Here is a 24,502-nt window from a genome sequence, read left to right on the forward strand (position 1 = left end):
TTTAGGGAAATTCTTTTCTTCTAAATTATCAATATTTATGAAAATAAAATTTCCATACCATCTGTTTACACTTTTTTCCCTGAAGGTCTCTATTAGCATTTCCCCCCTCAATTACTTATCCACATTGGCTTAAATGTATAGCAACCAACCAGCTGCACACCAAAAATTGAGGGTAGGTACTATAGACAGTTTTTTCAAAGTTGTTCTTCAATCACTTCAACCCTGTCTCTAAATACGTTAATTTGCTGGCCACCACCCCCACTTTCATTTTTCTGAGAAGGGCAAAAGCATCCATAATAATTTATTGCTATTTCATACCACAGAATTTTATGTTCATGGGAAATCTAAAAAAACACAGAAAAGTCACAAAAAATAAGAGACATTTCAAGCCAGAGACAATGCACTTTTCTCATTTATTCAAATTCACTGCAGAAAGTAAACACTAAAAGATTAAAAAATAAAACAAAAAATTCACACTGCAGTATGTACAGTTTTGACATCACATGAAGAAATTAAATTTCTAATAAAAATGACAAATTATATTACTGAGAATACATCAAAATTGGTTTTGTAAACCCCAGAATTCATATCATGAATGGTCATGTGTCTATATTCCAGGATACTGGAATATTCTTGGTATATTATGTTTCCAATGGGATTAAAAAATTCATGAAAGTAGCTGTGTGAACTCTTTGAAAAGTGGTTGACTTGATTTTAAAAAGTTTTAAGACCCTTGGATTCAAAGCACATTCTTTCACAAAGCTTAAACCACCTAACTCATGTCCAGAAAATGGAATACTGTCATGTTGGGATGACCATCAATTTGACTTAAGACATTTTGCCAAATGCACAGATGCACAGGGTCCCCCATGCACTTTTCATGCAGCAGGTAATCACAACTTAAATAAAATGTTTATTCTATACATTTGTCCAGACTTGCAACTGTATACATACATGCACAATTTTTAAACTGTCTGATTATATTTACACTTATACATGGAATATACAGAAACCAGAGATTGAAAGGCTTTTCTGTTGCATTAGAACAATACAAAATATGTATTTTTCATTAAGGAAATCACTATTTACATCACTTTTAAAAACTGATTTAACATCTTCATGTAACAAGTCAATATATATATATATACACATTATATATATATATATAAAATATATACTCTCACCAGTTTACTCTTCTGTAAGATGCAGCAGAGAATAAACAGGCAATACTACCTTACTGATGTCAATGAGAACTGCAGTACCCTTTCACAAATAACTTCATTAGGAAGAAGTTGTCAAGATATCTAAAATAGTCCTTGAAAAATGTGTATATGTGCATCCTTGTATCTACATATACATAAACAGTGAATTTATGGATATATGCCCTGTCTCACTGTTCTTTAAAATCACCCTAAACTCAAAATAGGGACATTCTCTACTGAATCAGAACAGCATTCTTTGTTGTCATGTCTATTTATGTATTTTACATATCCTCTTTCCTGTAACTGTTAACAAAAACCAACCAATCAATGAAACAAGCAGTAACAATAACAACAAAAAACAGCAAATGCTGGCCCCCTTGATGTTCTTTTCCCTGACCTAGAAATTTCACTTCCTTTAAAGCCCAGCATCCCCCCTAACCAATGGGGAACATCATTTTTTTCTAACATACCTTTAAGGCTCCAGGCAGTCATAATGGCAAAAAAAATAAAATGACTTGTTAAGATGCGTATTTATATCGTGTAGGCAATAAGATTGTCACAGAGTAAATATGGGATGGAGCAGAATATGCTCACTGGCCAGTGGAATTTTCATGTCAGAATAGTCATACACCTTCATCTTCCCATGATGTAATGTAATATTCACTCCTGACAATCATTTTAAATATATCCATAACTATTTACAAATCATTTTGAGAAAAAAATAATCATTTAGGGTTTTACATCATCTTAGTAAATAACGCCCATTTTTAATATAAAAATCTTAGAAACAGCTTCAAGTAGAACTTCAAATACATTTCCTCCTAATTGATAATTGATTATATAACAATTTTTGATAGGTCAGTTGCTAACCTGGTTCACTATGAAAAACCAAAAAAAAAAAAAAGCCCATCTGGTGAATAAACTGGATTGTAAAAACTGAACTTAAAAACAAGGGGTTGTTCTAAGTTGGAACCCAATGTGGCTTGATAGTAGTGAATTCTCCTAAGATATCATCCACATTTATTTTTAATCATTATTTTAAAATAATAAACCCAATGGAGTGATTATGATTCTGTCATGTCTATGTGCCCTTTGTATTGTTTTGTTTAGCTGATCTGAGCTTAATGCCTTTCTTGGGTTTGAATAAATGCTTTTGTCATTTTCAGCATTGTTCTTAGGACAATGATTTTAATAGAAATTAAGGATGTATTCAGAAGTTTCCAAACCATCCTGGATCACCTGAGTTTGGTAAGTGGCCCTGTTATTCCATCCCTAAGGCGAATTAAGTAGATGTTACTCACTGGAAAAACATAAATAATTAGATTTTCCTGAGATGTTGAGCCAGATATGAAAGTTGTCCCACCCAATTTTTTTTGTCATAAAAAGTATCCTGAACCCGATTTCCAAAGACATATCGGAAATATATTAACTACAAGATCACAAATTTTGAGTTGATGTGTGACTGTATTGGGGAAATATAGTCATCAAATAGGGTATTTTTTTTGTCTTTTTTTTTTTTAACAGTCCTGTGTTCTCAGAAAAGTTATAGCAATGTTACTCAAGCTTCTGTATACAGAAGAAACACCGAAGGAGCATTTTAAGGTGCAGATAGAAGATTTCCACCATAGATAAAGAGATAAGAAATTTTTGTTCTGTAGATCTGAGATGTTGCCTAAGAATCTCATTTTAAAACAATCACTCCAGATGGTTCTATCCAGGCAGTCTGAGCCCAGCTTTAAGAAACCCTGGTCATAAGAATCACAGGTACCACAGAAAAGGTGAGAAGTAACTTTTTTTCTTAACGAGATGGTAAAAACCATCCAAAGAAAAGTCATTTTGCTTCTGTTAGAAACAACATCTTAAATATTCAACGATTCAGGAAACCACCTGATAATTATTAACTTTCCTAATTCTGTAAAAGGATAATTTAGTAAAGTAGTTAAAATACAAAAAAATGGAAATCTGCCCCCCTTTAAAGGATCAAACTTCCATCAAGTATAATCAATTTTTACTAAGTAGTACAAGGTTTAAATAAACATATTGAAAAGGACCGGGGTGGGGGAGACACACGGGAAGCCACAAAACCCCTTATAAGAGTTAAAAATAAATATATTTTTTTAGTAAAAGTGAAAAATGTAAGCATATTTTTTTCAAATTTAATTTTGAATTGGATAATGATTAGTGAATCAGCACTAGGTCTTTAATTCAGTAAATCTCCTTAAAGGAGTTCAACAATTTAGCAATTTGAACCTTAAAAATTGTGTTATGTATGCTGACTTCTGAGAAGCAAAATAAAGTACCCTAAAAAGGCAGCAAAATGCATGATGGCTGGAGATTTACATTTTAATTTATGCCTATTATTAATTATAAAAGAATTTTATTCATAGGCTACTCACAATTGTTTTCTGATGCATACAGAAGTGTTATACAACCAATTGCTAGTTCAGTAGTTTCCTCATGACATCTAACGTAAAGCAAAAAGTAGTATGCATATTTATACATCACCAGTAACCAATACTTTTCAAAATGAAAAAGGTTTCAATTATACCATGCTTTTCTCAAATCATGCTCTTATTTATACAGATCTCAAGTTCATACTAATTAGTTTATAAAGATCCAAAGCAAGGTGGCAGGTACATTTTATTCCGATTCTTTTTTGATTGTTAGCACGTTTCCCAGAAGCCCATAAACTTCTCCATTCGTGCTGTGGGGATGAGAGGCATTATTTCTCATATGGCTATTATAAGGGCTTCTTAAATTAAAGAAAGAAGTCTTAGTTTCTGCAGCAGGAAGCAACTCTTCTTTGACTGTAACCTGTGAGACACTTTCAGCAGATGAAGGCTCCCTCCAAATGTCCTTTTCTTGTGTTTCTCGACTAGTAACAGAATTGCCTCCCTTCTGGAGCATGTAATACAGTATAGGGTTCGTTTTGGTCAGTCTCGGAGAGTCTTTCTCGTATTCATTTTTATCAACATCTGTGATAACCCACTTTATGGGTCCCTTTTCACTGGGCATGGAAGATCCATTCAAATGTCCAGATTCTGATTTAGACCCAACAGAGCCCAAGTGCTCAGGGAAAGGAGGACTCACAGGAGTTTTTGCTACTCCTTGGTATGGAAATGTCCTATTATCTGTGCAACTGTTGGGTGGAGTGGAACTGTACATTAGTCCATTCAAAGAAGAAATGCTGAATTCAGGTTTGCTGTTGGTCACATTATTTTTGTGTCCCTTCTTTTTACCATCTATGACAGAGTTACTCCTGTGCTGGGACAAATCTCTCACACAGTTTTCTGAGAGAAGCAGCTGCTTCAGAACATTGAAGCTTTTGTTCTCTCTGGCCCAACTCCTATGTTCGCTTTCACTGGCCGAGCCATGGCTGGCAGGATATTTAAGTTCAAGCTCATTTCTGCTAAGTTTCAGGTCTTGTTGGTTAAGCAAGGACCCATACAGAACCTCTGGAGCACTCTGGCTGTTTGCAGTATCCACTACATTACTTTTCATCTTCTTAAATGGATTTTCTAATGGCTCAGTATAAAGCTTCCTTTTCTTAGGAACCATGCAAAGATTCTTTGATTCGAGCAGCGTCAGTTCACTATTTCTGTGACTGCTGTCCAGATCGTCTGTCAGGTATGTCTCTTGATTTTGTCTTAGCAATCGACTCAACAGACCATTCTTTGAAAAAGAAAAATCCTGAGGTGAAATGGGATCCGATTTAAAGTCCTCGGATGCTGGTAAGGCAGCTGTACTTCTCTGCGTGGTAGAACCCATCCCTATGAATGGGGTAGCCTTAGCCTCATGGCTCAAGTGCACATTTGTATTATGACTATGTAAGTCATCAGAAGGCTCAGATTTTATTTTTACCATCAGTATTTGTTCACTTAAAGCTCTATCTGTATGTTCCTGAGTACTTTCATCTCTTAAAGGGATTTTCTCTTTCTTCTCACTCTTCCCTTTGTTGGGGTTTCCCAAGAGCAGCTGGAGAACAGTGCGCCTTTCGAGCAGATTTTCTATCTCAGAACCAGAAAGTCCTAGTTCAGGACCTGCTGAGTGATTACTGAATGTTTTATTTTCTTCAACTGCATTCGTTTTATTTGTAAGCAGAGGACTATTTAATCTTTCAATCATACCGACTGGTTTGTCTGTGTTTACACTGAGTAGCTGTTTACTCAGTCTCTGCTCTTCGGCTGAACTAGAGGAAGACTGCATTCCACATTGTGCTAAGTTTTGTAACAGTTTACTGGCACTGAAATTTGCAGAGTTTTGTGTACCTTCATTTTGGACTTGCTTTTCTCCTTGTGATTCTTTGCTTCTTGTCAGGTCCATTAAGTGGTTGGACGCGGTATTACTTGGCTTTTCTGACTGAGTGCTACAAGCATATGGCGGGGAATTCCATTTGATGACGAGAGAGTGTTGGGAAAGATTGATGGGAGACTCGGCTTTGGTAGATGCGAGTAATGGTGGAGTGCTCACTGGAGTAGTCCGGGCTGTACTGGGGCTTTCAATTACAGAAGTCCTCATGTAATTCTGTGCATTGAACTTTGTCACTTCACTCTGGACTTCCTGAGGGCTGCTGTTTCTTTCTATATTTTCTTCATTTTTATGGCCAAGAAGCAACTGGAGAAGCGTAACTTTCTGGTGTGAATTTAGTTTAGAATTCTTTGAGGTATCTTGATCTTCTCTGACATCTACATCTGGGACTTTTGGGTCCCAAGTGTTGAGCAAGGACTGGGTAAAGTTATCTAATGAGACAGGTTGGTCAGTTTCTGGTTTTTCAAGCCGGTGTTTGCATGACAAGTCTATGGGAACACAGTTGGAATAGGAACTTTCATCACCACTGCTGTCATCTGTAAAACTGGGATTGTTATCTGAATATTCATCAATAGTTGTTGGTGTACTACTATCCTCAAAAATGCTTCCTCGCTCACTCTGACTGTGTCCATTCATAGGCTTAGGTATGGTCTGGCTTTTAAGCAGATGTAAAAGCAAACTATTATTAGCAGCTTGTTTTATATTATTTCTTTCCAGTGAATTCTTATAGCCTGCATTTTTGGGGGAAGTAGGAACGATACTCATTGGATTTTGAAATGCTGTACTTCTGCTAGTCAATAGTTTGCCTGACGTTCTAGCCTGACCATTAAGATGGCTTGACATTCCTTTAGATATCTGGAAACTACTAGCATCCTTCTGGCCATTTTCTTGTAACCTGGCCATAGCGGCAAGTCTCTCACTTGCTGCCTGGTTTGCATTTTGCGTTTTTAAAGCATGTTCCCGTGAATACTGTTGTAAGTGGGCTTCACTTGAAAGGAGTAATGCTAACTGGCTACAAGCAACACTGGGTTTGGGTGAAGTGGCAGGACTAGCCCTTTTTTCTACCATGCTTGCAACAGCCTGCAATCTTGCAGCACATGACAAGGGTTCACTTATGACCTTTGTTCCACTTTGTCCGACATGATGAGGTGTCTCTACAAACCTATCTCTGATAGGATTTTTAGTTACGTCAGAAAGACTGGTATCGGGCTTTTGATCTTTAGCTTTACTTTTCTTCAATAAAGTTTTTAAGTGACTCGATGCCACACCGTAGCACCTTAAATCTTTTTCTACTTTTAAAGAATCATGAGTGAGGGCATATCCTTGCTCCTTGAGGCTCTGCCTAATTTGCTGTGACAGAGCAACAGTCTGCAGCCTGGAGCTGAAGGACTGAAGCAAAGAGGCCAGTAATGTGCTATCCTGTTTGCCTTTAGGCACATTGTCAACCATGCCAGCCAGCAAAGCTTCTTTCTTTACATTTAAATTCACGATGGACTCAGACAGCCTCTTCCGCTTTGCTGCATTCCAATCCTCAGAAGACTGCAACAGTCTGGCTTTTTTGAGATGCAGCATGCCAGATCCCTGATATGTATGTGTGTTAAGAACTGGACCATTACTTTGACAGGTGGGAAAAGCATTACCAGAAATGTTAAAGTTCTGATCTTCTTCATTCCTCCTGGCAGACTTTTTGTCAATGGCAGTACCTGATCCCTCTGCTGCCTGATGCATTAGTAATCCTTCTAGGTAAGTTAAAACAATAGAATCCTGGTGCACATCAGAGCCAAGCTCTTCTCCATGAGTCATGTTCAATAGAAGTGTTCACAAGGGCTTGGTTTCCAGTCACTTTAAAGAATGGTTTTCTGTGGATAAGTGAGATGTACCTTTAATAAATGAGTATCAGTATATCACCTTCCATTGTAATTAGACAGAGATGCATGTTACATTCCGACCAGGATTTCTTCTGGCAATAACAAGATAAAATGCAGGCAAACTCCACTGTTGTCTGACAACAGAGTTAATCAACTCTTAAGTAAGAAGCAGCAGGATTCTTTAACACATATATCAGTAGTAGTAAGCAGGTATAATCCTTAGTGAATATATTGCTTCACTTCTTCATCTTTTATTCCTCATTAAATGTATCAGCACTCTAAAAAAAAGAAGGAGTGACATAATTACAATTAGGCTATGACACAAATAAAAGAATACGTACTTAAGTATTAATTTGTATTTTATATACAAATATTCATAGATATCACAGCTAATATCTTTAGCATTTAATCCTACTGAACTTAAAATGTTTACTGAAAATCCTATGAATGACTAAATCAACTGAACGAACACTTTAATGTAATAAAACTGTGTTCCAGCTCCACTCAACTTTTGAATTTCATAATTCCCTTCCTGCAAAATAATGTAAGTACAAAGTCTTTTATAGCATGTAGCTCTTCTGGGGAACCAAGTCTACTTTCTCCATGTTCCAGGAAGCTTATGAAAGCACAAATGCAAAAGGTAGAAAAGAGGAAAATAGGTGTGCATGACATGAACTCATTGCATGAACTTGATGTGATACTGAAGTCCATACAATAGATCCACTTTTGATAACATCTTCTGAATATAAGGCATCCATCCTATGTAAGTAATTTGAGAATTTTTTTTCAAGTAAATAAAATCATTGAAAAATGTTTTTGTTTTTGTTTTTGGGTCACACCCAGTGATGCTCAGGGGTTACTCCTGGCTTTGCACTCAGGAATTACTCCTGGTGGTGTTTGGGGGATCATATGATCATATGGGATGCTGGGAATCAAACCCAGGTTGGCCACGTGCAAGGCAAACGCCCAACCCACTGTGCTATCGCTCCAGCCCCAAATCATTGAAAAATGTAATGTTACTTGCAGTCTTAGGCAAAGTGTGAGTTTTAATCAATTTATAGACATTTTAATATCATCACCTAGTTTTTTAAATTTTCAAATTTTTATTTTTGTTGTTTTTGGGTCCCACCTGTGATGCACTGTATTACTGCTCAGGCCCCATTGGTTTTGAACTTGTTTATTTAGATGGTCTACTTTTTTTTTTTTTTTTTTTTTGCTTTTTGGGTCACAACCAGCAATGCTCAGGGGTTACTCCTAGATTTGCACTCAGGAATTACACTTGGCAGTGCTCAGGGGACCTTATCGGATGCTGGGAATTGACCCTGGTCAGCCTCATGCAAGGCAAACGCTCTACCCGCTGTGCTATCGCTCTAATAAGTCATAGCTAAAACCCTACCCCTAGGTTTTAGCCATGACTTATTAGAAACAGAAGAGAGTAATTCTTTAGCATTAATTCAGGTCTACCAAAGGTTTAAAGTCTCTTGTTTCAAAATCCTTATTATGTGCAGTATATAGAAATTTCAGTGAGGTCTATTTTCAGCAGTTGCAAAAGACAAGCAAATCAGGTATGCTATAAAGATTAAAAGATCCTCCTTTCTACCAATGCTATTTCTTTTTATCAACACTTTAGTTATCAAGAAATAATTATTAGAACAGTAAACAAGGATTTACAAAATTTAAAGAGATTAAAAGTACTTAAAATAACAGTGTATTTGCACTATTTTACTGTTATCAACAGGTAATTATTAAAATAGCAGGTATGATTTTAAAGCAATTAAGCTTTAAGTTGAAATAGAATACTTGCATCAATTTTTAGCTTAGAAAAACTTGGTTGTCATACACATTTAAATATAAGCATGCATATGCACGAAGCAATCACACTGAAGAAAAACTGGGCAAGAAACAGATTTAGAATAGACTTTAAAGGGAAGGTGAAAAATTATTTCACCTCCCAAATTTCAAAGATAAAGTGGTAATTGTCAATGAATGTCTGTAAAAAAAAATTCCATTAGCAGCACCAATCACATGAAAAAATGCAAGGAAAAAAGAACTTCTTACAGAAATCTTTTTTTTAAAGTATAAAATGAATCTATAAATCAAAGATCACAGTTCTTGAGACATCAATTCAGGTGAGGTGATAGCAACACCAACGACCATTTGTAGCAGAAAAAGAACTGCCTAAGAAGTAGGAATTCTGAGACTAATTAAGCATTGCATTCACTCAAACCCTTCTATTAAAAGCTCTTCAAGAACTCGGTGTGCCAAATTTCTTCAGATTATTTCCTTTCCATTCCTTAAAGAACTGAAATGGGAAAAATCCTCATTTCCATTGCACAAATCTGAATAATTTAAGGAAAAGGAAAGAAAAAGAGAAAAGGAGGCATGATATATCTGGATATAGTACAACTCATTCAGAACTAATGATTATTAGATTTTCATGTAAAATATTATCACATCTAATTAAAGACTTCAGGTGAAAATTATTTAAAACTACTCTATTTTAGCTGGACTCATTTTCTTTTAGCAAAAAGATAACATTATTTTTTTTACTACCAACTGATATAATTTGCTTCCTTGAGTTTATACAAATATTATTTAAGAGCATTGTTCAGGTTTTAATTCTACTTGAATATATTCACTTAAAAATATCTGTTAAGAGACATTTAAGATTTAGGCTTCCTTAGAGATTTGCGCATAATACATTTAAAACTGGAATATTTTACAAAATACAGCAATTCACTTGGCTTTTGAGCGAATCCATTGGACTGTCCCCAACTGCAACAAGTATTTTATTAGAACTTGGCGTACCTGCCTATTTAGATTTGCTCAATATTCTCATAAAATAAGATTATTTTTGTATCACATACACTTTTAAATATGTGAAGTGGAACAGAATTATCAGAAGCATCTAGTTTATGAAAGGGAAAGTGGACTTAAAACAGTGATGCTGGGGGTGGGGTGCTCAGCGGGGGAGGGGGGGCAGCGAGCACTGAATAAAAATGGTAGAGCCCACGTGAGGGCAAGTGGGCCGCCCTGAGAGCCATGCCCAGGGTCCTCTCCCTCCATCACAGCACCAAGGACAGAAGGAGCTGGTTATCCCCAATATTACCAAGAGGGGGCCCAGGCCCCTGACTACTGCGGGGGATGGGAAGAGTAAAGGAAAACGCATTTACTGAGAACACAAAAAGGTGTCCCAAATTCTGCAGATCTTAGGAGGCTGCTGGCTCTGTGTTCAGGGATCATTTCTGGCAGTGCCCTGGGGACCATAGGTGGTGCTGGGTATCAAACTGGAGCCATGCTTGCAAAGCTAGTGACTTAACTCAGTTTAACCTTTTTGCGTTCTCAATAATTTTATATCAAGTGTGAAGAGAAACATTCCTTATTCAATAGCTGGAAGACTTTTTTCTTAAGTTTTAGATTTTATACCAAATATAACCATCACTTCAATTAATTATTTCATTACTGAGTTACTTCTTTCTAAAATCTCTTTTGGTTCATACCTGTTTTCAGTATTTTTCCACTAATAAGTTATTTCAAATATATTTGTATGTGACAAGATCTTAAATAAAATAAGGCAGCTGGGGCAAGAGTGATACTCCAGTGGGTAGGGCGTTTGCACTGTACATGGCCAACCTGAATTTGATCCCCGGCATCCTATATAGCCCTGTGAGCAGCGCCAGGAGTAATTCCTGAGTGCAGAGCCAGAAGTAACCCCTGAGCATCACTGGGTGTGACCCAACAAAAAAGCCAAAACACAAACCCCCTCAAAATAAAATAAAATATGGCAGTCAAGTTTCCAAATGTCACAAAATAATGAATAAATTAAATTCTTTTAAGTTTCTAACTGGATGAAATACTCTATTTCCTTTTTCTCTTTAAAACAGTATCATTATAATACCTATATGAGGTGATGGATTTGCTAGTTAACCTTTCTACAACAAGGTTCCCAAAAAGTATCTCTCTATATTTAGAACCTTAAATTTACATTGTTTTTTAGTTAGTCATATCTCAATCTGGAAAAAAATGATGATATCATTCATACACTGATTCCTGAGTTTGATAGAATTTATGTGGGTGACAGTAATGTGAAAATAATAGAAATGTTAGTCTATGCTACCAACATAATTCAATCCTTAAGTACTCCTACTAGAATCTTTGCATCCATCCTCATTCATGCATATTAAAGCATCTTCATAGGACAACTTTCTATTACAGTTAGAAGGGAAAAGGAAAATCACTGAAACCTCTATCAGACTAAAAAAAAACTTAAAACAATAGGAATATTATAAAGTTAGTGAATCATATTTACTCTATTTATACATCTTCAAAGATCAAATAGTATTAATAAGCTATCCAGTATATAAACAAGATACTAGAATGATTTACTTCACCACAGCATTATCATTCTAGATATTTTCACTATTTCCCTCTTATTATTTTAGTTTCTATTTGGCATACCTGGACATAAATTAGTAAGATGATAAAATGGCAAAATAAATGAAACATTAGGTCTCTATAATTATTTATGAAAGATTCCAATGGACATATGATTAACAGTAAACCCAAGATTTATTTTTCTACTGTCGAGGACCCAGAAGTAAACTCATATAACATCAACAACTAATTTACACAAAGGAGTCAAGAATGCACAATGAAGGAGACTTATTTTTTCTTTATTTGGGTTGTTGTCACAACCAGAGATAAACCAGACTTCCTCCTGGCAATGAAGCTCAGAGACCACACATAATGCCAGGGATTGAACTGAGTTCTGTCACTTGCAAGGCAAGTCAGAGAAAAACTTCTTTTCTACTGATTATAGGAAAACTGGATAGCGACAAGAGGGGAAGAAAATAGACAACACTCTTATACCATACAAAAAACTAATAAAAACATAAGAATGCAAAAGAGATTAAGAACTTGAATTTAAGATGAGACCATATAAAAAAAGAAAAAACTGACATTAGATTAAGTCATCCCTGTGAATTCTACCGAAGATCAGCAAACAAGAGCTAAAAAAAAAAAAAAAAATTCCTTCTCTACAACGGAAGAAACAATTCTCAAAATAAAAGGTTAACCTTTAGAAAAATCATACATTCAACAGGGATAAACATCCAGAAGAAATACAGACCTTATATAACAACAACAAAACAAACAACAGATTGAAAATGGGCAGAAGACTTTAAGATATATCTCCAATGATATACTGATAGCCAACAGGTATAAAGAAAGTTGTTTATCTCAAAGCAAAATGCAAATCAAAACAATGATATCACTTCATATCCATTAAAATGGATATTATCAAGAATCAAGAAACAAGATGAAAAGGAGTACAGGGAAAATGAATCTTTTTTAATTTCTTTTATATAGGAAATATCTACTCAGATATTAAATTTAATGGTATTTTTGCAATGAGCTTTAAATTGCATTTGGGTTCTTGGCTCTGGTTCCTCAAAATGAAGAATTGAAAGGCTACTTAATAGTGGCATTTAAACACACACACGTACCCACCACATCCCATTAAATAATAATGATCTAAATTCCACTGTGGATTATTCTAAAAAAAATTTTTTATGCAAAGGAATGTGAAAAACACTAAAATAAAGATGTTTCACTGAAGATTAGAAGAAAAATATTTGAATACTAGAAAGATTTCACAGTCCTAACTATTGAGCCTTTTAGTTAAGCAATACAAATATAAATAACTAATTCAGAGATTTCTTGGTATTTCTCTATGGTGAGTCTAAAGGAAAGTTTGAAAAGGTAACATATCAAAGAAAAATTTATCATGAAGATGTAACACTAAACATTTTATTTAAATGTATCAGATTAGCTTACTAAAACTAGTGACTAAGAAAGAGAATACTTACTTTCATTTAATAAGAAGGGAAAAGTAACATCAGATAAGGTCTGGGGCTTGACTGAAAAGTGGACACTACTGTGAATCTTCTATTATAAATTTTAAGTAATTTTGAAATTAAAAAAAAACCCATTTAATTGCTGCCAGTTCATAACACAGAATAAAGGGATAGTATAGGAATAGGCCTGAAATTCTATGTATTAAAATATATTTCTAATTTCTTGAGGAACATACAAGGGAACCCGATATAACCGAAAGTCCCTGAAAAGTTTTCATTGTAGTATTATTTTTATTAAAAAAAAAAAAGAAAGCAATGATATATCTAGATGGGTGCTATGAAAACGTATTTCTCTTGAAAAAAAAAAAAGAAGAAGAAACCAACAGTGAGGGTCTCATAATTAGAATTTAACTTAACACCTTCTTTTCATCTCTCCTGGCCTCTCAGGTTAGACAACTGATTTGATTTTCTTCCTTCAGATATTGGGGACAGAAGTTGCTTACACTGCGAGAGTAATACAGCTGCCATCAGATTACTTTCCTGTGCAACCTGAGGGACTTGGCTATTTTTGCTCAAGGCCAAATTTGCCACTAACTTCCAGGTCCATGAGCTTTAACTTGCTGCCAGCTGGATCCATAGAAGTAAAATAATGGCACTCATATTTCCTATTTAAGAAGATACACCTACTAGGAGATACTATACTGATTCCTGGTTGACTCAAATGTCCAACACAAGGATACACACACACACACACACACACACACACACACACACACAAGGGCCCTTCAACTCTACAATTTTATTTCTGCAATTCAAATGATAAATCATAGTGTATAAAACTGACAAGCATTTTAACTGGAAAAATTACATGCTGTCACAAAGTTGTGGTTAGTACTGCCTAATACATCTTAGTCTTTTTAGTGAATTCTAAGGGAGAGGAAATAATTTTGAAATGGTCTTCCACCAATTCCCAGAAGTTATTTGTCTTCATTACCTTCTTCATTGGGGGGCCACAGAATTTCAAACAGATGTTTACTTAAAAGCTAAGTATGAACTTTTACTTAAACTGGAAATCTGCTAATCTTGTAATAGATACTATGTCATGATCTGTGATTGAGAAGAGTGAAGTAATAGTAGTACTAGCAACTAACAAATACCCCCTATAACTGAGAGCAAAATAAAGGAGTTTCTACATTCAGAAACATCTATTTTTATAAGATTTACATATAAGAACTGGATTAAATAAATCCACTATCCACTGTGCCTTTATAGCTTGCATAAAAATTATTCATCTAAAGGTATGGAGAGAGTACTAAGCTTAAAGAGCTTGGCATCACATATGGTCCTCGAGCACCTCCAGGAGTAATGTTTGAGCAGTCAGGAGTAAGCCCTTACCATGAAGTGACACACCCCCTGCTTCAAAACTAAAATTAAATCAATATTATTATGAGAAACGTGGGCATTTTAAGTCAAATTAGCACACAGTATCAAAGAAATTAAAAAAATAGGGAACATACCTAGTTACCTTAGTTTCAACATAACTTATGTTCCAAAAAACACTATAGATTCTGGAGGCCATGGCTGTATTAACTTGAAATACAGACACTAGAGTATTGTTAAACAGGATTAACTCTAAATTTAATCTAAATTTAAATCTAAATTTAATTTGAGAATTCAGAAAGAGAATTACAGTAGGATAAAGAATATGTGATATTAGGATTAATTTTAATTACTCATTGTCTTCTAATTATTTTCAAGAAAACAAGTTGTTTAACATAAGATATACAATTGTTTTGATAGCATATATGGTGAGAAAGGGACTAAAAATAAAAAATTAACAGAGGATACAGCTTATTTTTAACCTTTTCAAATAGCTCTTCAAAGTAACTAGTATTTTCTATCAATTTTTAAAAGCATAATATTTCCAATCTCTAATAAAATGTGAAATGTAGCAGAAAAACTGTTCTTTCTTCTAGAATTGTTCCAGTGTTTGTATATATATACATAAACACACGTATATTTTGAGATGGGAGTATAAATCTTATTAAGTTCAAATATGGTCTCCCCACTCCCAAAATAGATTTGACATACAGACAAGCACAAGGTCAAGGTCACAGATCAGTAAGAAAGATTACCAACAGAACTGATGTAATAGCTGGCATGTGGTCAAAGCTCCTGGGGTTTTTAGTACACTTACCAGACACTCTGCATTTACTCACAGGGAACACTCTGTTTTTAAAATGTTCCCCCTCTTTGAAAACAAGATCTTCACGCACTTTTAGTTATAAAGCACATTCTGATAAAATGTTGCACAGGATCACAGAATAAAAGAAACCTGTGTGTTTCTCAACCATGAGTTTTTAATATGATTTTTTGTGCAACTTGCATACTAACTTTTGTGCAAACTAATATATATACATACACATATTAATTTGTGCTTGCATATTTGTTTGCTACAAATGATTTTTTCTATGTGTGGAATTTGAAATTCACTCTACTTGCTGGTAATAGCACTGTCAATGCGCCTTAACTCCTCCAAGGTTTTGTCTAGTTGAAATGGAAATTGTATATTCAGCATCTTGGGCACCTCATCCTGAACACACATATTTAACTGCTAAACATGGTTTCAATCAGAAAGTTTTACAATGTATTCACAGTCTTCCATGACAATTTCCAAATTATAGGAAGAAATGCTGATTATTAACATGGGCAACAGAAGTGATTGTTAATGAAATATATAACTGAATCATGCAATTATCCAGCTGAATCCTTTCTTTAGTTGAAGCTGTTCAAATGAGATCGTCAATTCATCTTAAATTACATTTATGAAATAAGGGTTACATGGTGAGGATGTTCTCACTAAAGCATTTTTTGATCATAAAATAATTTGAGGGAATTGGAGGCACTCCCAGGTGATGTTCAAGAGGCCCCTCTCAGTGATTCTCAGTCAACTAAACAGGCAGTTCAGTGAAAGGGCCACAGGATGACAAAGCAGTGCTGTGTGGGCCCTACGCTGCCCAGGCCACTAGCCAGCAGTGCTTGGGGGACCTCTATGATGCACCCTGTGATGTGCAGTGAGCCATGTGGTGCTTGGGATGGAACTGGATGGTCTCATGCAAGACATGTGCCTTAAACCATAAGCTATGCCTTAAGCAGTGTACTGTAGCACTGTAGCACTGTCATCCAATTGTTCATCAATTTGCTCAAGCAGGCACCAGTAACGTCTCCATTATGAGACTTGTTGTTACTGTTTTTGGCATATTGAGTACACCACAGGTAGCTTGCCAAGCTCTGCCGTGTGAGAGGGATACTCTCGGTAGTTTGCCAGGCTTTCAAGGGGATGGAGGGATCGAACCGAGGTCAGCTGCATGCAAGGCAAACACCCTACAACTGTGCTATCGCTCTAGCCCCAACCAGTGTACTAGCTCCTGATAAATCATTTAAAGATGCATGATGTTGTTGGAATAGATTTATAACAATGGTCCCCTTATCAGGATGGGTGACCTCCCCCCACCCCCCTGTATATCCAGAAGCCCCGGCAGCAGTGCCCATGTCCCACTGCTGCTGCCATGTAAGAGCTCATAAACCAGCCTTGTTCTAGAGGCTCAAGTGCTCAAGTACATCTTGAAAGAGATCAATTAGCGCAAAACTTTCTCGGATACCTGCCCAGTTACATATTCTGAATGTTCTGGAGAACATGACCACAGACTCTACAGCACTGACAACCCAGTAGTAGCACCCCAGATTGTATGGGATGTAACACAGAAGTCAACTAATCTCAACTAACAAAAACATAACATAGAAGACTTAACTTGCAGTAACAGCTTGGTAAGCCCTCAGACAAGGGCTTGATGTCCCCATGGCAAGATACAACAACTTTCACAAATTTTCTTCTATGTAGGTATCTTCTGATCACTCCTTTAGCCATTTCTTGGTAATAAGCAATATAAAATAAATTACTGTGGGTCCACTACAGGGGCAGCCAAAAGGGGTGGTTGGAAAAATGGAGACAGTGGTGGAGGGAAGGGGAGAGTGATGGAGATCAGTGTTGGGATATTGAATGCCGGTCACAAATCATCGTGAGCAACTTTGTAAGTGTTTAACTAAAGTGGGGAAAATTAAATAAATAAAAATATTTATTTTCCAAAAATAAATGGTATTCTTGTTAAATCAAGAATTCTGTTATAGATTTATGTTTGCTATAGGGCATATATTTATATCAGTATTCTCAATTGTCTGTTATTTTGCAAAATTATTTTTGAAAATAAGTAAGTTTGATGAAAATTATAAACTTGTATGATTCTAGAGATAGCTAGTTCCTTAATAACAGAGGGGGAAACATTATAAAATCACCAAATTAAATACCATTAAAAAAAAGTTTTCTTTACCCAACAGAAGTAGATTGTGAGTAAGTGCAAATATTAATAGACAATCATTTGTACATAAAATCTGTCATACAGATTTCTTTTAAAATAAATAGAATTTCTTATATAGAATGCACAATAATGTCTAGAGGAATCAATCCCATGTCATTAACGAATACATTTTATTTATATATTACTTGGGTTAAAGTGCTACCTCAGTGTGAATGGATCATGAATTATGATTTGATTCTCCAGAAACAGGAAACACTATGACATCACTCTTGCCCATACTACCCCACAACACAAAGCTTTCTAAAATGAACATTTTGTCAGTCTTGAATATTTGTCAGTCAGTGGCAGAAACTTCACTATAGATACAGTGAGAATATCTGCAAAGGAAAGATAGCAACCAACCTAACGGGGGACTAACAACAACAACAAAAAGGATAGTCATAAAGTACCTAAAGAATTTCTCATTTCTAAGTCCTTACATGTGTGAGGTAATCATCTCAGTAATGCGGCCAGTAACTGCCAACCTGAGACCCGTCTCTGCTCTGCTCTGGTTCAGATTGCTGGCATGTTCCGTATCTGCACTGAAGATGGTAAGGCCAGGCCTCACATGGCCCCATCAGGCACCTGACACTCTGACGAAGATACAGACCGAGGGTCGGGTAATAAGGGACATTTAGCAGTGGCCCCTGCGAGTTGGGAGAAACCACAGGAAGAACAGCTTAAGGGTTTCCTGATTTCATTTTCGGGATGAAAAATGTTTCAGAAGTTTTCCTTCAGGAATAAAAACATTAAAAACAACTCCTTCTGGTTATGATAGAAAGCACTCCAGTTTGGCACAGGGCTGGCACGCACAAAGACCCAAATCCAAATTGGGTGCTGTGGGGCCCCCAGGCTCCTGAAGCACTGCTCCAGAGGCTCTATGGAAACTTAAAACAACTATTCCTATTATTTATTACCTAGCATATTATATATACTACTGTATTAGTATACATTTACCAGCAAAAATTAAGTTTTATAAACATTATTTTTAGATATAATTATAAAAGTACATAAGGATACATATATTTGTACACACAACATACACGTATGATCATTTCTCTGTTCTGTATTACTGAAATGACACATTAAAATTTTATGTTTAGGTTCTGATTTGCTGTTTTAGCAATATATTTTTAATTATAGTATTCAATGAGTAGTAATTTGTTTTTATACTTAAATTTCTTGTCATTACATAAGGTTATGAAAAAGATATAATGCTGAGCTAAATACTTGATGCAAAAAGTAAAGAAATTTTGCAAGAGGCCCTCCTGTGTCTTGCTCATTATAATCCTTACCTAATAGCAACATATGATAAAAAAAAAACAACAAATTTGAAATGTATCATGTAACAATATATTTGTGAATCAGGCAAGTGAATCCCACATGCCTGAAATCAAGCTAAAGAAGTAAGTGTTATATTTTTACTCTTTAAGTTTCAAGTTAGGAAGGATTCAGCTCCCTCCTTGGGAAGATTTCTTCCAATTTTATACTTTTTCATCACCACTAGGCCTTACATAGACCTTCCTTTCAGCTCATTACAAAACTGTATTTTGGTTTATGCCAGCCCTAGAGTGTAAACTCCCTACGGACAAGGATCACATTTCTGTCATCCTAATGTGTGAGCATCTGGAAGAAATAGCAGAAGTAGGACAAATAACAACCTCTTGGAATCTCAGTCTACAAATTGAAGGATGGGCTGTCATAATTTTAATGTATCTTAAGCTTTAAAATGAGCTGATAGTGCCATTTATAATGGCTAGTTTCAAATTTGAGACAAAATAAATATTTAATGCCACATTGGGAGTTTGGTGGGTTTGGAAAACATGTGTAACTTGCATCTGCAAGCATGCATTTGAAAACATTTTAGAAATATGCTCTTAAGCGTATGGAAGATTTTACAGATTTTATAAGCAAATTTTTATTATGATGCCTACTTGCAAAAATTAAAACCTGATCATATCCAACATTTCCCATTATCAGGATCTCCTAGTTAAGGTATATAAGACCTAACATGTCATTAATGAATTACATGGTTAATTTTTGCTACACGTAAGGTTCAATCTCTGGCACTGTGCTGACCCCAAGCACCAAGCGGAGACCTGAGTACTCCTGGGGGAAGCAAGCACAGTTAAATACGTTTCTCTAGATCCATGAGAAAAATAAGTCAATCACTGAAGCAGATAATAATCTTGTACTGAAGAACTTGAAATTTAAAAATGTATGGTAGAGATTAGATTAAATGATCATAGCTATTCTTAAATTAATCAGAACTATTCTTAGAATGATCTTTTTCATTTGATTTGCATTTGTTAAAGAGCTTCAAGTCTGAGCTCTTACTGTTTGGCTAAAGACAAACAACAGCTGATCATAAAGGGACTCAATTAGAATATGCAATAGAAATCAAGTTACTTTTTAAAGATTTAGAGAAACTCAAAACCAAACCAACCAAAACAAATATTATCCAAGTAGGTCTTGAATAATGAAGCACAAAGAGTCACTAAGCCACTGCTATGTCTTTTTGATATCTTACCAAATTTGCATGTTCTTGTTAGAAGCAATACAAACATCAAAGAAATTCACTCCTTTGACCTTCACTGAAGAAGAAAGCTCCAGGTCCCCTATTGCTTTGCAGCATGGTATTAAAACTAAAGAATGTTCTTCAGGCCTGAGTAGTCAAAGAAATTGTTTGGGTCCATAAAGTACCAACTTTGATGTAGATAAGATTTTGAAAACTAAGTTTTTAAAAATGCACGGTTAAAAATTGACTGGTGTTTTTAAAATACATATTGATCATTTTTATACATCTCAAGAGTATACACACATCTCTTTAGTATTAAATAGTATCTTAGAGAATTGAAAAGTATTTTTAAAACACAAGTATTTTATCATGTTGTATTACAAAATAATTTGTTTTAAAGATACTACAGTATGTTGGGAGAAAGGACAAGGGTTAAGGTGCATGCCCTGCACTCGATAAATCCAGGTTAAAACCCCACCACTGCATGGTCTCTGAACAACAAGCTAGGAGCAGCTCAGGAGCACTGCTGAGTGTGACCCAAAAAACCTAATCCCCTCCACCCCGGTAAAAGAAAAATAAAGTATCAGATTATCAAATAAAAATTTCCTTATTTATCAGTATATGTATTTTTTCCCTGCATCTTATTGAACACTTGGACTAATGGTTTCTTTGAAAAGTTACCTGAGAATGATTCTACGGTCCGCAACATTTGAAATTTGTAGAAGTGTAAAATTTGACAGTGAGGGGAGTTGAAAGACCATCCCTTCAAACATCACCCCTTCTAATAATTAAGTCTTGGTAACCTACCTGCTAACTTGGATGCCCAGTTTATTTCTGAAGAAATCCTAAGATCTTACCTTTTGGGAGCAGGGCACTGGGTACAATTTCTGATGGTTGTTTTATATTACACAAGTAAGCCACTTTAGAAAGTTTTTATTTATGTTCAAGGAGACATGGTAAAGAATAAATATGACAATTTTCCTATGTTCTTAGCACAACGCCTGGGCACAGAGCACTCAATGGGGTTATTCAATACTGAGAATTCATTAGACACCTGCCAACTTCAGTATCATAAAATTCTCCTATATTGGGTTTATATTCCCTTTTATTCTGATAATTAGTCCTTTTGAAGCCACAGAAAACAAGGCTGATCCTTCTATTATCCTCCAAACATTAGGGATAGCTGCCATATTCCTTTGATTAAGCCCATCACCTTGTTAAGGTTTAGATAAAAGTAATTAAATTCCACTGTTGATGAGAATCTACCAAGGAACAAATAAAAGACGACAAATATTCTGGGTACAAGTTTTTAGGGGATACAGCAAAGATGCAACTCTTGCGTGGCCAAAGTAACATATAAAAAGCTCCTGGGAGCTCTCTGCCCACAGCCTGTTGACTCCTTCTGAATTTATTATACATTAAAATGGTCTGCTTTCTCCTAACTGCTTTGAGCCACACTTCCTTCTCAAAGGAATACCAAGATACAAGAGACTGGTTAATTTTATATTATCCTCATTTACATTCCAACAAATAAGGATACTAACAATTGAGCAACTGAATGGGCAGCCAATAAATGGCTTATTTAAACTAGGATCTGAGGATTTCCAACCCTCCCTATCACATCAAATGGTCACAGACGACAATAAAGTGAATTTGGAAATATCTGGTATGGCAAATACTTTGCCAATTAAAAAAAAATCGAACTACTTTTTATACTCAAAAATCTTCTATTTTCTTAAGCTTACAAAGTCTTTGGCTACTCTATAATCCATTGTTGTAAAATATATTTTTAATAGTAAGGCTGTTTCAACAGATACACACAGTGATTATGAGGACAGTCTTTAAAGAAATTATGATACATCTACACAATGGAATACTACACAGCCATCAGGAAAAATAAATACATGAAGTACACTAATAAATGGACAAGCATAGAGAGGATTATGCTAAGTGAAATGAGTCAGAAGGAGAAGGAGCGGGACAGACACAGAATGATCACATTCATTCGTGGGATATAAAAAAACATAGCAAGAGACAAATACCCAAGGTCCATAGAAACAAAGCCTAGGAGAACTGGTCCATGCTTGGAAGCTTGACAAAAGTGCTGGAGGAGAGGGCAGTTGGGACAGAGAAGGGACCACTATGACAATGATATTTAGAAATGATCACTCTGGACAAGAACTGAGCGCTGAAAGGGGGTAAAGGGACAAACACAATAATAACCTTTCAGTACCTGTATTACAAACCATAATGCTGAAAATGACAGAGAATATATACATATATATAAATATATACTATACATATATAGAGAGAGTGAGAAAGAGCGAGAGAGCGAAGGGGGGGGGAGAGAGAGAGTAGGGGGGGAAAAGAGGCAGGCTGGGATGGCAGGTGGGAAACTGGGGACACTGGTGGTGGCAAATGTGCACTGGTGAAAGGACAGGTGTTGAAACATTATAGGACAGAAATCCAAACCCAAACACGAACAACTTTAAAACTGTCTATCTCAATGGGGTTCTTTTGATTAAGTTATTGAATAATCACTGTATCACTGTCACCCTATTCATCGATTTGCTTGAGTGGGCGTAGGCACCAGTACTGTCTCCATTCATCCCTGTTGCATGCTACTGTAGTGTATGTTGATGTCATAGTGGGGGCTCTTTCAGGATTAAGGGAATGAAGACCATCGTTGTTATTGTTTATGGTATATCAAGTACATCACAGGTAGCTTGCAAGGCTCTCATTGAATAATAGCAGGGTTTAATTATTTTAGCAGTTAAATAGAGACTATAAAAGGATTTGTCACCTAAAACTATTGAATTAAATAAAATATGCATGTCAAATACTTAGTATAATTTGCCAATCTTCCAATATAAAATGCCTTTTGCCTTTGTATCCTAAAACTGTTACTTAAGAGGTTTTCAACTTATCCTTGAATGTCTGCAACATATTTCTACTTATCCTATGAAGTTAAAATATACACTGGGTCTATACAATAATTTGATCCCTTTTTTGAAAAAAAAAAATGAAGTTCTGTACGACAAACATTTAAATCAAATAACCTTATATAAAAACATAGTTATTATTTCTTTTTCCCTACTTTTTTTTTTTTTGCTTTTTTGGGTCACACCCATAGATGCTCAGGGGTTACTCCTGGCACTGTGCTCAGGAATTACTCCTGGCGGTGCTTGGGGACCACATGGGATGCTGGGAATTGAACCCAGGTTGGCCGCATGCAAGGCAAACGCCCTACCCACTGTACTATCACTCTGGTCCCATTCCCTAGACTTTTTAAAGATCTGACTACCTGACTCAGGCAAATGGACCAGCACTGGAAACCTGACTTAACTGGACCAATTCATTTCCTTTCTTGGGATTTCAAGTTTATGAGTGAAAATTTTCATTTATTTGGGCTGTTTTAATGAAACCTTATTTTATAAATTCTGAATGATTGAAGGAGGCACACAAAGAGAAGTATAAATAATGGATGGGGATTTAAAAAAAAGGTGAAGCAAACAAGAAGTTGCTGAAATTCCAGTTTCACGGGGGGTGTGATGCACTCTTATCACTGGGATCCGTGAAGAGCGCCCTGCATACTTCTAGCTGTGCTCTCCTCTTTTGCCCACTTCCCAAGCCTGTTGAGTTTAGTTGAGCAAACTTGTGTTCTCTGCAATCACAGCATTCCAAAGATATGATAGTAATACTGTGTAAGACAAACTGCAACTTTGAATTCATGGTTCAAAAGACCTCTGTGAACCACATGTTTTCCCCTTATTTTTCCTACAGTACCTCTACCCCATATCTCATGTGTATCCTAAAACCAGTGTCTGTATATCCCTGTTTTCTAATGCAGAAAGCTAAAACGTAAACATGATGTCCAAGGTCATACCTGGAGTTTGTAGGGGCAGAGTTGAAAACAGTTTCAGATTTCTTATTCCCAGGAGCCTGAACTAACCAATAAACCAGCTGCCTCCCTTGATGGAACTAAAGTATGCCAATTATCCAAACTGCGTAGGAAACATTGACCAAAACAGGGGTTAATTGGACATTGGTAGTTTTAATTCCATAATCAGCTCTTTCCCTGAGCTACCCTGGGAGCGAATAACATATCTTTTGCAGGAATGGGAAGAAGGCCAGCACAGGCCATCTGGCTGAACATGTCCTTTCGTCAAGTTATCCCTGCAGCTGTGTGAAACTTACTGATGTTGAAGAACTTTACAGTTTAATTCGTTTTATCACTTCCCCTATACTCTATAAAAATTTGAAAGTTGATAAATCGCTCCTTTTCATATTGACAAGCAGTTGAACAAGTTACTCAACAGATGAATATGTGTGTTGA

At 35.8% G+C, this 24,502-nt stretch overlaps 1 protein-coding gene across 4 annotated transcripts in view; it reads right to left on the reverse strand.

Annotated features, from left to right (window-relative positions):
* Nucleotides 1-394: 394 nt before the first annotated feature.
* The window catches only part of NRIP1 (nuclear receptor interacting protein 1), an 89,524-nt gene continuing 65,416 nt past the window's right edge, over nucleotides 395-24,502 (reverse strand). For all 4 annotated transcript variants that reach the window (XM_055126719.1, XM_055126720.1, XM_055126722.1 and 1 more), the window contains exon 4: nucleotides 395-7,656. In XM_055126719.1, coding sequence (XP_054982694.1) covers nucleotides 3,843-7,313 — 3,471 coding nt within the window. In that variant the 5' untranslated portion in view covers nucleotides 7,314-7,656 and the 3' untranslated portion in view covers nucleotides 395-3,842. The remainder of the gene's footprint in view (nucleotides 7,657-24,502) is intronic.

Source organism: Sorex araneus, chromosome 2 (assembly GCF_027595985.1).
Source record: "Sorex araneus isolate mSorAra2 chromosome 2, mSorAra2.pri, whole genome shotgun sequence".
NCBI lineage: Eukaryota > Metazoa > Chordata > Mammalia > Eulipotyphla > Soricidae > Sorex > Sorex araneus.